The sequence below is a fragment of the Leuciscus leuciscus genome (assembly GCF_965113295.1).
Source record: "Leuciscus leuciscus genome assembly, chromosome: 8".
Classification (NCBI taxonomy): domain Eukaryota; kingdom Metazoa; phylum Chordata; class Actinopteri; order Cypriniformes; family Leuciscidae; genus Leuciscus; species Leuciscus leuciscus.
The window spans coordinates 11,786,458-11,803,500 of NC_138732.1; the positions used below are offsets into that span (position 1 = coordinate 11,786,458).

Sequence of the window (17,043 nt, forward strand, 5' to 3'; positions counted from 1 at the left end):
TTAACTCTAAAGGAATCTCCCGTTCTTCAGAAAGTCTATGGGTGACGTCACAGACGCTTTGTCCATATTTTTTACAGTCTATGGTGTAAACACATGAATCGGATTTGGGTCACAATTGAAAGAACGTGTAAACGGACGGTCAAAAAAATTGGATATAGGCAACAAATCAGAATTGGGCATCAAGACCTGCAGTGTAAATGAGGCCTAAGTTCTTTGTCTGTGTACTCCGGTTCAAAAAGGTAGGGAAGGGCGAAAAATTTCATCTCATTTTCCTCTCCAACTTCAAAATCGTCCGACATCTTTGTTTTAATTTATTATTATTATTTTTATTTATTTTTCGTGACCTTTCCAATATGATGACGTAATACGTAGCGCATCTCAGAGATGGTACAAGATGGGCATTTGTGGTTACAAAATGTATATATATACATACGTATATACGTTATCTAGCGAAACGATCGTCATTCTCTAATATATATATATATATATATATATATATATATATATACTGTATATATATATATATATATATATATATATATATATATATATTTTAGAGAATGACGATCGTTTCGCTAGATAAGACCCTTATTTCTCGACTGGGATCGTGTAGAGACTTTGAAGCTGCATTTGAACCTTCTTTGAACATTGGAATAGTTGGTTGCCATTGAAATCCATTCTGAGTAGAAAAATTCCTCAAAAACTTTAGTTTCTTTTCGACTGAAGAAAGACATGGATATCTTGTAGGACATCGGGGTGAGTAAATTATCAGCAAAACATTTTTGAAAGTGAACTAATCCTTTAAAGTGATAGCAGCCACTAATGCTGTCTGTCATTAATGTTAACCAAAGAACAAATTACTCACTGCTCTTGACTAAAGAACTTAGCTTTAATAAGGGAATCATTCTCATCGAGAATATTAGTATCAGTGATACTGGCCTTCATTCATAAAAAGATGCCATTAAACAAGTATTTTAAATATACTGTATGTTGTTTCTACAGTAATTTGGAGATTAACTGTGAAAATATTAGGCTACATTATAAAATCTTTTAAAAAAACGTATAAAAACGTATAAAAACACGATTAATCATAGAAAAAATGTTTGATTAATCTAGTTAATGTAGTGACATGAATTTATTTATTTATTAAAAGGAGATCAATTAAAAGGGTTAAACAGACTTTGCTTTGTGGTTTTAGAGGGATGGCTGGAGGCAAAGAATGCCTCTTTTCAAACCTGTGTTTTGTCTGTTTTAAACATTAGTTTTTGTTTCTGCTTTGTAGTTCATTGTGTAGACCTGTGTTGCAAGTCAAGTCTGATTTAAGGTCAAAATGGATGGTGGTTTGCCCCTGTAACCCAGTGCTCACGCTAATGGTCCATTATAACCATGGGCAAGAGGTGACTGATGTAAGGGCTTTTTGTTTGTTCTGTAGCCACAAAGGTTTGAGTTTCACTTCATCATAAGGCTTGGAGACTGAAGGACACAGAGATGACCCACAGAATTTCCTTTCTGTCAGCATAAATTTTCTGTAGCACATGTTAAAGTCCCATATTGTACACCTTTCTGAAGTTTTATTTTAGGTTTTGATGTCCTTAAGAATATATATTTGCAGTATAAGTACCAAAAACCATCTCAATATATTTGTACAGCTCCTTTCTCAGGAGCTCTGTAAGAACAGGTCGATTTTGGCCTGCCTAATTAATATTCATGAGCCTCTCTTCTGATTGGCCTGTTGTTTTCTGAGTGATACACGGCCAGGCCAACCACAAGTGACTAGGGTCATGTATGCTGTAGCCTGCTGTGGTTTGGTGATGATCACAAGTACGGTAAATAAAACACCTGTTATGATGGTGATAAATTATTTGTTATTAAAGCATAAACATTCACAAACCACTGTTAATTTAACATAAAAGCAAGCATAGGCTACTACGTGCATGGTTTGGCATGACAGAAATAGCGCAAAGAGTGCTCCCTTAATAATTCCTAAAAAGCTGATATCTCAGTTCATCGCGATCTCACAAAGCTCCGTTATTATCAGTGAAGCTGACTGCACAATAAATCTTTCATAATGTCTACACTTCGTTTGTTATAATCAGAGGATCTGCCAGCATGCAGAATTCAGCACTGAACAAAAACTCAGTTTTGAGCGGTGAGTGGATTCTATCTTAAATACATCTCATTGGCCATCGCGTTCAAGAAATCAACACAAATGTCTGTGATTGGCTACATTGCTCAACGCAGCAAACATGTTATAAATAGAAACTCGTTCTGGCCTGTAAATAGTTTTTATTTAGTTTTGGTTATTCTTGATGCTTTTGTGCAACATATGAATAACAATTTATATTGTTTTTAGATATTTCTATTTTGCGGGAGTTCCGCGAATCGTTTTATTCTCCCGCAACTCGCACACACACCAGTACCTTACGCCCGCACTTGGCCATCAAATTTAGTCCCGCGCCGCACTCTGTTGCGTTGGGTCCCGCGGGAGTGCAGGCGTCTACATCCATCAACTGAACAGCATTTTCCCGACATGTTTCCGTGTTGTTGTTGCTCAGCAACGATGTTGTCTGGGGGTTGGGCAGTGCTCGGGGTGGTGACTGAAGGCGGTGACTGAGTAGTTCTGACGTCACATTTTTACGGAAGTCACAACGGATCGTGAAAAGGCACAGCTACTTTATGCAGGCTGCGTGCATTTGTCTGTGGATTGACTGTTTTGAAACTTATGGTAGTTGCATAGCCCCTAGACCTCTGTTATCATGAAAAAGCCAGGAAATTTCATTTTTGACGATATGGGACCTTTAACTTTTGTCAGCATCAAACTGCTCATTAGCTCACACTCTTTACTTCCACTGCTGTAGGCGCTTGGTTACAATCAAAGGTGATAAGTAGCACATTTAACACCATATGTCCTGTTATATTTCTTGCTTGCTTTATTGATTTATTTTTCTTTTTTAAAATAAAAAGCATGCTGTACCAGTAATTCTCAACCTGTCATGTTTTTTTGTTTTTTTTATCGATACAATTTTAATCTAATATTTATAATACTTCTGATATTTAAGGCAAGGCAAGGCAAGTTTATTTCTATAGCACATTTCATACACAATGGCAATTCAAAGTGCTTCACATAGAATAAATTAAAATAATAAAAATAAAAAAAGAATAATTAAAACAGTTTAGAAAAATAAAATGAAATACAGTACAGTACAAACAGTCGGACGAACAGTGGCACAGTGCTCATTCAGTAAATGCATAGCTAAACAGAAGTGTTTTGAGTCTGGATTTGAATGTGACTACTGTAGGAGCACATCTGATCTCTTCTGGGAGCTGGTTCCAGCTGTGGCTGGCATAATAGCTAAAAGCGGACTCGCCATGCTTAGAGTGAACCCTTGGAATTTCTAGCTGATATGATCATAATGATCTGAGTGATCTGTTGGGTTTATATTCAGTGAGCATATCTGCAATGTATTGACGTCCTAGGCCATTGAATGATTTATATACCAGTAATAATACTTTAAAATCAATCCTAAATGTAACTGGGAGCCAGTGTAAAGACATGAGGACTGGTGTGATATGTTCATATTTTCTGGTTCTGCTCAGAATCCTAGCGGCAGCGTTCTGTATGAGCTGCAACTGTCTTATGGTCTTTTTGGGAAGGCCAGTGAGGAGTCCATTACAATAATCCACCCTGCTGGTGATGAAAGCATGAACAAGTTTCTCTAAGTCTTGTCTGGAAACAAAGCATCTAATTCTTGCAATATTTTTTAGATGATAGTATGCTGATTTAGTTATTGCTTTGACATGACTACTGAAACTCAGGTCTGAAAATAATTTAACAATAATCTTTAATATTAGGATAGTTTAAATATTACAATAACCATTTTTATTATTTCATTTTTAATGATTTGACTAAAGTTAGCCTACTTTTAAAGATTAATCTATTTAATCTATTAAATCTATTTATTTAAGTTTATGCACAACCATACAGATTAGTTAAAGGAACACTCCACCGTTTTTTCATATTAAACTATGTTATTCCCTTAACTAAGACGAGTTGATACATACCTCCCTCCTCTCAGTGCGTGCACTCAATCGCTCTGGCGCGCGGCGACACTCTGATAGCACTTAGCTTAACCCAGTTCATTCATTAGGGACCAAACAGAGATGAAGTTAGAAGCGACCAAACACCTCCACGTTTTCCTATTTAAATACAGTTACATGAGTAGTTACACGACCAAGTATGGTGACACAAAATAAAACGTGGTGCTTTTCTAAGCGGGTAAAAAGGATAACTATAATGTATGGCGGAATAGCACTTGGGAGCACTTCCACTCGGAGCAGTAAAAAAAACGGTGGAGTGTTCCTTTAAAACATTGCAGACTGCATTTTTCAAACTGCTGTTTTTATCCATTTTTTTTATCTATTGATTTATTTTGATTATTCGTTTAATAATATTATAATTTTTTAATAAAATTACAAATCAATTTAAATAATATCCAGTATAATAATAGTGGGTACCCACTGCATGATTTTTAAAGTCGTTTCACAACAAAACACACATGAGAAATCAAGTGAGAGATTGGATTTTTTCTTGTGAAAATGATGCACACAAGAAGCTTATGATTCAAGTTGTCTGTGCGGCGATTTTTTTGTGAAAAAGAATAGGAATATGAAGAAGATAATGGGTGCTTGCAGAAGACATGCTTGCTGATGTTTTACTGTTGGATTCCTCCTCTTGAACTTTCCTTTGACCTGTATCTTGGGCTTTCATTGGCTGTAGGTTGCCGCTGATTCCAGTCAAAACACATTTCACACTCCAGGACTTTGGCTGCGTCCGAAAACTTATAGGCAGCTGACTTGTTGCCTCACTGCCATATCAGGCAATGACTTTATAGGCAGTGTTTGCACACCTCCCAATTTTCTACTTTTGAGGCAGCGTAATGGTTTAATGATCTACAGCAAAATAAAGTGAGCTTTGGTGATTACTAAGCAAATAGTTTATCGCTAGAAATTTTATCAGAGGTGGAAAAAACATACATTTACACACAAACTGACCATCAGCTGCAACTTTCAGACACCATCTTTATTTTTAGCTCAACTGTCACACAATGGAAAGCATGGGATTGTGGGATATCAAATGCAGCGAATGATACATGATTCCTTCAAAATTCCATCAGATGAAGGTATCTTAGGAAACAGGAAGTGAAGGTAACTTTGGATTCGGACGTGCCTTGATGCCTTCCTACCTTGGAATGCATCCTCCGAAGGCAACATTATTACGTTTTCGGTCACAGCCTCTGAGTTATTGACTGATCCAGATATTTAGCATGCTAAATATTTCATGGGCATCAGCGACACGTCTGCGCTTCTCTCAGATTGCATCTTTGTTCATTCGCACTACACAATTGTCACTCACGTGAACATGCACCGATTTGTCTCAGATTTCGGTCATTTGTCTTTGATTTCCGCAAAACTGATAGCAAGTAAAAATCGGGCTAAAATCATGCAGTGTGTGTACCTGACATAAGAGTTCATCAGAGAAACCTATTTATGGATTGGTGTAGATGAAGAGGTAGTTGAACCCTATACATACATGCATATAACCAAAAGGACTGAGAAACACTGTTAAATACCACAAAAACTCTTAAGGCAAGTGTTTTGTTTAACAGTCAATTGCAAAAGTGTTTATTTTTCAGTCATGCTGGTGTAATATTTTTGGAAGGCCAAAAATAGCCATGTAACTAGCCATTAAATCTACATGAAACTGACTGTCTGATTTCTGACTACACTGATGATCTCAGCATGCTCTCCTCAAGTGCACCTGCGATTGCCATGTGAGAGTCAACGGTTCATCTCCACCTGTTCTACAATTAATGGCTCGCAGCGGTTGGATATTTCATTTCACGTCACTTGCTCATTACACAACAAGTTAGCAATTCATACACGTTGGCTGAATTAGACTTCAGTGTAAATTTAAACTCAGCACATGCAGCATTATTAGATGGACATTATTATCAGCAGTTAGAGATGTCTACAGAAAGCAGAACCTATTGAACATGCTCTGAATTTTGCAGCACTTGGGACTCATGGGTAGAATGAGTAAACTGCCGAGGGCCGTGGAGATGTAACTATCGTATGGGTGTTAATGGCTGGAACTTGGCTTTACTGTGAATGTTGAAACTCTTGCAGTAGAGCCTGAGAGCAGATTTCTCTCTCTCTCTCTCTCTCTCTCTCTCTCTCTCTCTCTCTCTCTCTCTCTCTCTCTCTCTCTCTCTCTCTCTCTCACACACACAATATACAGTATCTGACTTATAGGAGGGGGTCCCATGCAAAGACATCATCATATTCCGAGGTAAGTGGCATCAAAAAGACTGAAAGTCCCAGGTCTGGTGTAGAAGTTGAGGAGTTGTAGAGCCTTCATTTTAATTTTTTTATTTTTAAACTGCATGGGTTTTGCATACACAAGGGCAGTGAATAAAAAAAATTATGATGATGTTATTGGAGAGATTGTACTTTCAGTGTCCAGCAGGGAAACAAAGTTTGTAGACCATGTATTAAATAAATGATCTGTGGAGCAAGTGGAAGGAAATAAGTATGGCATTTAACTTTAAAAAAATTGGAAATTTGTCAAAAAAGGGATGGGAATTAAGTATTACAGCCTGATCTCGTTTGATATTTGTGCATCAAAAATTTCTGGAAAAAATCACCTGCCCTGCCTTTAAGTAAACTTCAGTTTTACATAATAAGTAAATTGGACACAATTAAATTAAATAGAAACTAAATTTTCAATAAGTTTGCTTTAAATTTAATTTAACAAGCAGTTTTACATCGAATATAGACATATTAACAGCATCTAAAACTTAGAAGTATTTTTGACTGCATATATCTTGTGAATCTTTATGAAACTTTTGCAGTATATTGATATTACAAATGTTTTGGTATGGTTACATTTTACTATTATGTAACATACTGCCTGTCAATATTGTTGCATCTCAGTGCTTGCCAAATGCATAAATATAAATAAAAAAAGAATCTGCTAAACGCTGTGCATCATCAACCTATCGTCGGATAGATTGTCGCATACTTAGATATGTTCTCCCTGTTCCTTTTTGTCTGATCTGAACCCACAGTACTCCTCCGGGTCTAATTACCTGTCCTGTCTCCTAGGTTACACCTGAATAATTGCTGCTGTTGACTGAAATTCTGTCTCTTGATAATTATTTTGCTTTGGGAACTTGCTGATCCTGAAGGGGTTAGGCTAGAGGTGACATCATGTCACCTGTTGTTAAACCTGTTATGTTTCTCAGGTTGGGCGAGAGGGCAAAGTGAAAACCTGGAAAGTCACAGGCTGATGTAATTAAAAGCATCGCTTCATGGATATGCACTGCTCAGAACAAAACAAGGTTTAAAATGTAATTAAACACCTGGATATTTATAGATCAGAGGTAATTGAAGTTACTAAACAAAGAAAATGATTGTAATGAAGCAGTTAACCAACAAATTGAACCAACATGAAACATTTTTTTTCAGCAAATATAACATATTTTGTATCAGTCATCATAATAAGGGTCAAAATATATTATGATTTTTTTATGGGTTTTGACTCACAAAGACATTATAGACATTTTTGTCTATAATAATAATACATTTTATTGAATCATGGGTTACACTTTATTTTGATAGTCCAATTTAGACATTCTACTAACTATAAGTAACTTTGCAACTAAATGTCAAATAACTCTCCTGCTCTACAGCTTTCCTGTAGCTCAGTGGTAAGAGCATTGTGTTAACAACGCAAGGTTGTGGGTGCGATCCCAGGGGATTGCACATACCTATGTATAAATGTATAGGACATCGCTTTGGATAAAAGCGTCTGCCAAATGCATAACTGTAAAATGTAAACTCTCATTAATTTGCAACTACATGTCAACTAACTATATTAGGTTAGGTTTTGTACTTGCAAAGTTACTTACACTCAGAATGGTTTTTGAGGACCATCAAAATAAAGTGTTAGCAGATATTAAGCAGACAGTCTACTAATACTCTAATGACTGATAGTTGACATGTAGTTGCAAAGTTACTTATAGTTAATAGAATGTCCAAAGTGGACTATCAAATTAAAGTGGTACCGAATCATGTGATTTTGGTTTATGACTGTCAGTTTTATATTTTGTTTACAAAAAAAAAAAAAAAAGAACAAAAAAAAAGTAATGTTTGTAAAAGGATCAAGATATATGATATAGTAATTATTTGTCAATTTTATTCCTTTATCATAGTGATTTAGGCCGGTTTTATACCTACTCACTGGCAACTTTATAAGATATACCTGGCTAGTACCGGGTTGGACCCCCTTTTGGCTTCAGAACTGCCTTAATAATTCATGGCATTGATTCAACAAGGTGCTGGAAACATTCCTTGGATATTTTAGTCCATATTGACATGAAGCATCACGCAGTTTCTGCAGATTTTTCTGCTGCACACCCATGATGCAAATCTCCCGTTCCTCCACATCCCAAAGGAGCTCTATTGGATTGAGATCTGGTGACTGTGGAGGCCATTTGAGTTTAGTGAACTCATTGTCATGTTCAAGAAACCAGTTTGAGGTGATTTGAGCTTTGCGACATGGTGCGTTATCCTGCTGAAAGTAGCCATGAGAAGATGGGAACACTGTGGTCATAAAGGGATCATAGACTAAAAAAGATGGACGACGCAACTTTACATCTTGCGCTGATTTGGGACATGATTCTGCACAGTAGTGAGCGTGACGTGGAGCCGTGGTATCAAGGCCCCGCCTATACTCCCGCAGAATTGGTTAGTACAGTTTACTGCAGAACAACTCGTTATGTTGATGTGAAATAAACAGTTGTGGAAATGTAGAAATTAAACTTGAAGCTTCAATCTCCTCCCGAAAATCCCCCCAAAAAGTCTGTTGGTGCCTCAGCATTGCGCAAATTGAAATTGCGAATTGAAAATACGCTTAATGGAAACACGTCAATTTCGCAAAAACTCCCATTTATCGCAAAAAAGTTTTTACGCTCTCATGAGGTGGTTTTTCAGGCAATTCGAAAAATGAATATTTCGCAAAACTGCAATGGAAACAGTTTTTGCGCATTTACAGTCACCTGACTTAGAAGACGCAGTGTGTTTGAAGTCCATGTATAGCTACGCAAATAATAATAATTTTATATTATTTTATTATAACATTTAATAGGCTATATTTAGAAGAGGCTTTTATGCAAAAAAGGAACAAAGCTGAGCGTGGAGCGCGCACTGCATGACACGGAGGCGCGGCCGCAAACACTTGCATTTTCCTATCAACAGTGGAAACAACTTATACTCTATCATTTCTGGTCAGACAGAAAATAATAATACATTATTCTCAACCACTTTTATTTGTGTAAACTCACAATAACAAGAAAATGCTGTGCTTTTGTAAAATAAAAGAAACAATCAGACGCACATGATCTCCGTAAACTGGGGCGCGAGAACTGAAACAAAATATAGCCTGTGTAGGCTAAAGCTTGAAATGTCCACTTTAAAACGAACAAATTCGAATCGAAAGCTAATACCTTCTGATTATGTAGGCTAATCCGTATGAAAGTTGCATTTCTCTCTAAAAGCGCATCTGATAACAGCGGAGATGGAGATGTGATTTTAGCCGACACTTAGAAAACAATAGTTTATTCATTATATTAATGGCTCTTCTCATTCAGCACTGCGGGAAATACATCAATTCCAGTTTCTAATTTGGCCTTAGAAAACCAGTAAAATCGACATGTTTTCCATATTAATTTGTGAATATTTTAAATGTTTAATAAAGGGGCAAAAAGTCATAAATAAAGCACAGCAGTTGTGTGTAGCCAGTTCAAATTAAAATTTTGGTGTTCAACTTGTTTTAAGAAGACAACAACCGTTCATTTTTCGTTTTTCAATTAGGGGTTAAAAAAGGAAAAACAAATAGACACAAAAGTTGCCTACATGGATCATTTGGACAGAACACGAGACAGAATTATTTATTAAATTCATAAAAGAAACAATAATTAGCCTATAGGAATACTGGATTCTAAATCTCAAAGAAATGCCACAATCGGAGCAGAAATGAGGGCGAAACACCCAGAAACTCCTTATATGTGTCGTTCGGAGGTCTTTCCCTGCCATTAATGCTTGGATAACACGCCACGTCTCCTTCCATTAATAATAATAATAATGTCTAATGCGGTGGCTGTGATATTATAACCAACGTCCGTTGCCGTGATTTTTGGAATGACTTATCGCGAGAGAAAAAAAGACGTTTTAGTCGCATAACATCGGTTAATGGAAACGCCGTCATTTCGCAATAGTTTTTTATCGATATTTAGATAATAGCGCAAAACATTTGCGCAAATCTGTAATGGAAACGCGGCTAATGACTACTTCGCTCAGAGAATCTGTCAATCACAGCTGTCAATCATCACATCACACTAACGTTTTTATAGCATCAAATAAATAAATAACTAAGTCCAAACTTATTTCAAAAAACGAATACTTAAAAAACTACCTAAAATGACAGAAAACATCTTTGGAAAAAATGTATTTGAAGTGTGTAATTTGATTGTTTAATTTGCCTAATGTCCCATTAGACTACATGAAGATGGCGGGTTTTTGACCTATACTGGGACCAACCACATGGGGGCGATCGAGACGCTTTGGTCAGCAACAATACTCAGGTAGGCTGTGGCATTTAAACAATGCTCAGTTGGTACTAAGGGGCATAAAGTGTGCCAAGAAAATATCCCTATACCATTACGCCACCACCACCAGCCTGAACCGTTGATACAAGGCAGCAGTTTCTGAAATACTCAGACCAGCCCGTCTTTCACCAACAACTATGGCACGTTCAAAGTCACTTAAAGTACCTTCTTCCCCATTCCGATGCTCAGTTTGAAATTCACATCATCTTGACCATGTCTACATGTCTAAATACATTGAGTTGCTGCCATGTGATTGGCTGATTAGATATTTGCATTTGAAGCAGTTGAACAGGTGTAGGCTACCTAATAAAGTGGCCAGTGAGTGTATACACTACCAGTCAACAGTTTGGACACACCTGAATTAATGTTTCTGTAAGTATCATAGCTAAATATAATAAAAAAAGCTCTGCAAAAATGTCTCACTCAAACATGTTAGTTAGTTAGTTAGTTAGTTATAATTAGTTTTTAGATTTAACAAGTGAACAAACCATTTAGAGGGCATTAAGTGAACAAAACATTATTTTAACAAAATTAAATTCTTAAATGACTTTGTTACAATGGAAATTACAATAAAAACAGGATGCTCTTTCTTTGCAGAAAGCCATTAAATCCAGTATTGGTCATTTTGACTCCCTTTATGCATTCATGAACTCTTTAGGTCATGCATTTTAAGGTAGAAGACTGTTTTGAATCATTTCTCTTCCCTTACAGTAATTTGTATTGCATAACACACCGGTAACAGTTCAGATACAAATTACAAGTGACCAAATAATGTGTGTGTGTGTGTGTGTGTGTGTGTGTGTGTGTGTGTGTGTGTGTGTGTGTGTGTGTGTGTGTGTGTGTGTGTGTGTGTGTGTGTGTGTGTGTGTGTGTGTGTGTGTGTGTGTGTAAGTAAAGCTCAATGGTATCCTGCTGCTGATTGAGACCGTGCAATTAGCTTCCTCCGTAGTGTGGGTGGTTAAATCCATCCACAGCACCCCTCCGTCTGCATCACTCTGATTCTGTGAGTGCCTTTATCAGCTTTATTGCGTGAGTACTGTTACCTCAGCCTATCAGCTTGAGCCATATGGGCTTTGTCTTTGCAGCTCTCTCTCCGTCATTTTTACTGTAGGTGTTTTTAGACAGCTAAGTGGGTCTGTCATGAAAACAATTATATGAAGATGCTCTCTCGCTCTGCAAGCTGTTATTGGTGCTCTTCCAATAGTCGGCTGAGATATTTGGCTCTCTACCCTCCAGACTAGTTGCCCTCAGAATCCCTCTCTCATTGTCTGTGTAAGGTTACTTTGACTTCTTCGCTTTCCCCATTGTGTCGTTACAGCGAGTTATTGTTCCTTTTGGAGCCCAGTTGGATACATTGTCTGATTGATATGTACTCCAATGTACAGTCACAAACATAATAACTTTTTCCATGTCAACTGGCTGCACCTATAACAGGAGGTCTGTGAAGTCTAAATGGTACACCGTGGTGTAATAGCTGTGATGGCTGAGGAGTTCGTGTTAATATTTGTGTCTAATAGCACTACAGAGATATACAGAATAGCAATTTAGAAAAAGAGAAGATTGCTGATTTGTTGTGTGGAAATGCAGAATAGATCTCTCTTTTTAAAGCAGTGCGTCAAACCCAATGTTTACTTTACTCTAATCCAGTGAGTGAAATAAGTGACAGATTTTTCTGTCGTGTTTGCTCGATAAAACCCCTCTGAGCCACATAATGTTTGACACCATGATGAACTGATGAGTGTAGAAATCAGAGAGATACTTGAGACAGATATTAGAGTCCCAGCACAGATGTGAAGATGCGCCTTCAGAACATGGGTGGAATCCTGAGCGAAAGTGTCGCTGAGCAACACTATATATATCACTGATTTCATTTAAAAATTATATTTACATTTTATAATTATATTATTGAAGGTATATACACGCAGGTATGCACATTGGAGTGTTTTTATTTCATTGTTACTCAGTTAATGTTTATATCATTTTTATAGTGTAATGTATGTTGCCTTTTCATTGTACCATCTATGTTGTTGTCACTGCATTTTACAGTAACAAATCATATAATGTTAATATACCAACCTATTTGAGTTGTTAAAATTGGTTTAATAACATAGGCAAGTTATTAAAAAAATTTGCCATCTTTTTTACAGGTCACAAATCAATGCTGGACTTGGATGTAATGGTTTACATTTACTGACCACAATATTAATCAATCTGGAAGCACACGCAAATGCACCACGTGGAAGGGAAGGGAGAGGACAGGACAGGACAGCCTGCACACAAACTCTGTTCATCTTTGTCAAGGACAATTCATCTAAACGGATGAGCTCAGACAAGTCGGCTGGCTGTTTCCACTCGTCGGTTTTTGCGGCGGAGCTTTTGATTGGCTGATTGTATTATTGTATGCAAATCCGGTCGGGGTTGCAGCCAGTAGGTGAAAGGCTCGCGCTGGTGTGGCTCTCGAGACCCGAAGCGCGAGGTGAAGCCGCTTTCTGTGGAGCTGTCCACTCAAGGAGGTGCTGAAACCAGGATTTTCACGTCAACCGACAGTTGGAAGGAATGCACTAACTCCGAGGACGCTTTATAGCATAACCAAAACGGGATTGGATTTACTTCGCAGTTAACATTATTGCTCAAAACTCTATCGGAAATATCTTTCTGGATGACTTGTAGTTGGATTCACAGGTATGTTTTCTTCTTTCTATGATGTACTACATATCCTGTTGTGATTTACGATCAAGCCTCAGGTCCGTGGATACAGCACGGATTAATTTCAGTGTGATTTAAACGCATTCACTATATTATTTGTGCTTGCTTTTAGACTGGTATGCTGTTTTTCAAAGGGATTTAATAGAGAGACACTGTGGAAACCACTTTCGCTGTAGAGTGTGAATAATTTAGCATATTGTGCAGTGACATTCAGCGTAGCGGGCACAACTGACTGAATACCAGTAGCCGTGCTTGATGGAGGGTGATGAAGTTAGAAGAGCTTTTTTCCATCAGCCGTTATCGGGGACAAGTTCACTCGTCGGTCGATCCGATGTCATGCTCTCTCAAACGGTGCTGCGATATTCCTCAAATGAATAAAGTAAATGTTAAGCGATCGTACGGGACCCTGGGCAAAGCTCGTGGCCGTTTAATTTAGCCGCAGGGTACTTAGCAAGTTGTTTTTCTTAGCACGCAAATCCTTGAGTGACACCGTGCGCGCGCGGGGGATTATACTCTTGTTTGCCTCGTGCAGATTCAATCTGGCGTGTGTGTGTGTGTATGGCGATCGCTGGTAATTGACGTGGCTGGCTGGAGACGGGCGACAAATTGGTGTCTGTAGTGCAATTATACGGATCCGTTCATATAGGACGTGTTCTTGCGTTCAAAAACAGATCGAAGGGGCGCATCTCAATAGAGCACAGGGCTCTCCAGACGCTTTTTAAGTAGTTTAACTGTTATAACTTGACAGCAGGATGAGATGCAGCTAACAAAGACGTCTGTTTAACGTAGCCTGTGTGTACATAATTCGACTGTTTGAAAACAGCGAGGAATTAAGACAAGAACGCGTCCTGTGTAACCGTTTCAAACGCTTTAACGCGTTCAGACTCGAATTATGTTACATATATGACCATACTTTATTTGAATGCAGCCATTCAAATAAACAATGACAATAAATTATGACAAATCAGTATATGATCATTTTTTAAGTTATTTCTAATGTCCATTCTAATCAACATCCAGATTGTTGTGGTTTGCACTTGAGATATTACAAGAAACTTTATGTAGATTATACATTGTACATATTGTTGTTCAGATTGTGTGATGTGGCACTCATAGATCACATTAACAGCATCTAATAATCCTGATAATTTGGTTGGCACCAAATTACATAACCAAAACTTCCAAAAACATTTGAATGTGATGTCTGTTACAACGGACACTGGGTTTAAATGGGTTAAACATCACTGTAAGATATGTATCACCATGTTCACAAGGTAGATATATTTAAATTGCCTATTTTCTATTCGAAACTGGTCATCTATCAATAGTTCTTGTCTTCTTCAAAGTTGATAGGTTGTAGGTGTAATTTAAAAATTGTATTTCATTTATTGCAGCAACATTAGACAACAACACCTCAAGAGACAGCATTTTAGATTTGAAGACAAGTTGTCACCATTTAGTCTGTGCCATATTCTCAAGCTCTCCTGTTTTGATATTGCCTGTTGGTTTGGCTTTGCAAGGAATATTTTTATTTTTTCCTTGAATTCGCAGTCAAGCATTGACATCGCTCTTGTAAGCTTTTGTTTGGAGCCAGTGCTTTGTGTACACTTTTTGACTCCAGTTTATTTACAAAGTGAAAGGTAACTGCTTAACTTGACCTTAGATTTTTTTTTAAATCACAGAAAAGAGTAAAAACAGAAAGGTGGGTGGAAATGCACGCCACCACCTTCTCAATGTATGACTGATGAGGCTCATAGTTAATGTATGAGAATTCAGTGAGGGTCAGCTACTGTATGAGCTCCCATTGCTTTTCTGCTCGAGTGATTCTAATGCACACCAAATCTATAGCGCTTAGTAGCGAAGGAGGCATTGAACACAAAGGCTCTACAGGGAACTCACACAGTGCAGAAAGCGAGGAACAACAAACATTTGCTTCTCCCACAAGATGCAAACATGCATAGTCGCACATAGACACAAAAATGAAGCCTCAGGTCTGACAAACACATATTAAAGAGCACTGAGTAGGCCATTAAATATGCCTCCAAAGCAGATGTCCCTAAAAAAATCTGTAAGAAACGATGAAACGTAGCCGGAGAGGTTGAGGGAAAAAAACATTAATTGGAAATATATCAATTTACATCGGCAGAAGGGAAAATGTACTGCAAGTTCATCCTCAGCACTTGATCTTCCCGTAATACTGTACAGGAGACCACATTATCCTTCCTCATTCTGTAGCAAGACCTCACCCTCTCACTTTTCTCAAACTCTCCACTTTTAGAGTTTCACCCAATTATTGTAAATGTTTCAGCAGCAGAGAGAAGAGCTGCTGTAATGCTGTGCTGTGCACTGATGTGAGAAACGCTGCTCACAGTGGAAATAAATGTTGGCACCATTACGCATGAGAGTGGTTTTGCATGCGAGATGGGAGGGCTTCCGATACATCATCTGAAACAGGAAACTACTTAAAGGGACAGTTTACCTAGAAATTTTAAAGATTATTCACCCTCATGTTGTTCCAAACCTGAACGACGCTCTTCAGAAGAAGATTTTGCTAAATGTTTTTTGTACGGATAAACAACAATATTTGGACCCCAACATTCTTTCAAGGTACACTGTGTAGGAATTTCTCCCATCTAGCGGTGAAATTGTATTTTGCATTCAAACGAATAGTGCTTTCTAGCGCCTCGCTTTTTCAAATGCGTGTTGCAACTACGGTAGCCGTTATGTACCAAGAAGCTATGACAACATGTCTTCCAATAGCACTTCATCGAGTTTAACTATACATGTTCTACTGTTATGCTGCCTATATAATGAATTACACAACCAAGCAATGAAAAAAGCTTGTAATTTAAACTGTAACATTGACTTACTTGTTGAGAAGAAAGCAGTCAATTTCAACGTCCCTTTCAAAGTCTTTCTCCTTCATTAGCTCTTTCCACCTGGGAAAAGCTATCCCGATATTTACCCTTGTTTTTTTTTATTCACTGGTCATGTTTCCTTTTAAATACATTTTTTTGCTTTTTTGGCGACGAGGATTCCTTCTCCTGTGGCTCGGCATAAGTATAATCCTGCATTATGAAGTAGCCTATCGTGCAGTGCAGCCTTTCCTATTTGCCGGGGCAGTGACAAGCGCCTCTCACTGATCTCATTGTCTGTTTCTGCTGGTTTCAGTCACATGACGCTGGCTCTGAAACGCGTTGTGGAAACGCCTTGAGGTAGGCTAGTGCTTTTTGTCCCTCTCTGCTATTATAGTTTTTGAAAATGGCGGAACAAAATGGAAGCCTCCTTGGACTTACTCGTCCAATGTAAATAAAAATAAGAAATTCTTCGCTTACGATAAGTCAGATCATTGGCAGAGGTAATTTTACACCAATGAGGACATATTTATGAATAAAGACATTGATTTTAGCTAATAAAAATACTTAAAAAACTATACAGTGTACCTTTAAAACATCTTATTTTGAGTTCCTCTGAAGAAAGTGTAACACCTTTGGCCCTATCATACACCCGGCGCAATGCAGCGGCAGCACAACGCAAGTGTTTTTTGCTAGTTTCAGTCCGACGCAGTCATCATTTTCACATCCTACGCCACATTGTTTAAATAGCAAAT

The 17,043-nt window shown here is 37.7% G+C and overlaps 1 protein-coding gene and 1 long non-coding RNA gene across 3 annotated transcripts in view; one reads left to right on the forward strand and one right to left on the reverse strand.

The window, feature by feature from the left end:
* LOC309504679 overlaps nt 1-17,043 on the reverse strand; it is a 360,274-nt gene that overhangs the window by 196,410 nt on the left and 146,821 nt on the right. The window lies entirely within an intron of this gene.
* fstl5 (follistatin-like 5) overlaps nt 13,034-17,043 on the forward strand; it is a 123,264-nt gene continuing 119,254 nt past the window's right edge. For both annotated transcript variants that reach the window (XM_082177858.1, XM_082177859.1), the window contains exon 1: nt 13,034-13,409. In XM_082177858.1, the coding sequence (XP_082033984.1) occupies nt 13,387-13,409 (23 nt within the window). In that variant the 5' untranslated portion in view covers nt 13,034-13,386. The remainder of the gene's footprint in view (nt 13,410-17,043) is intronic.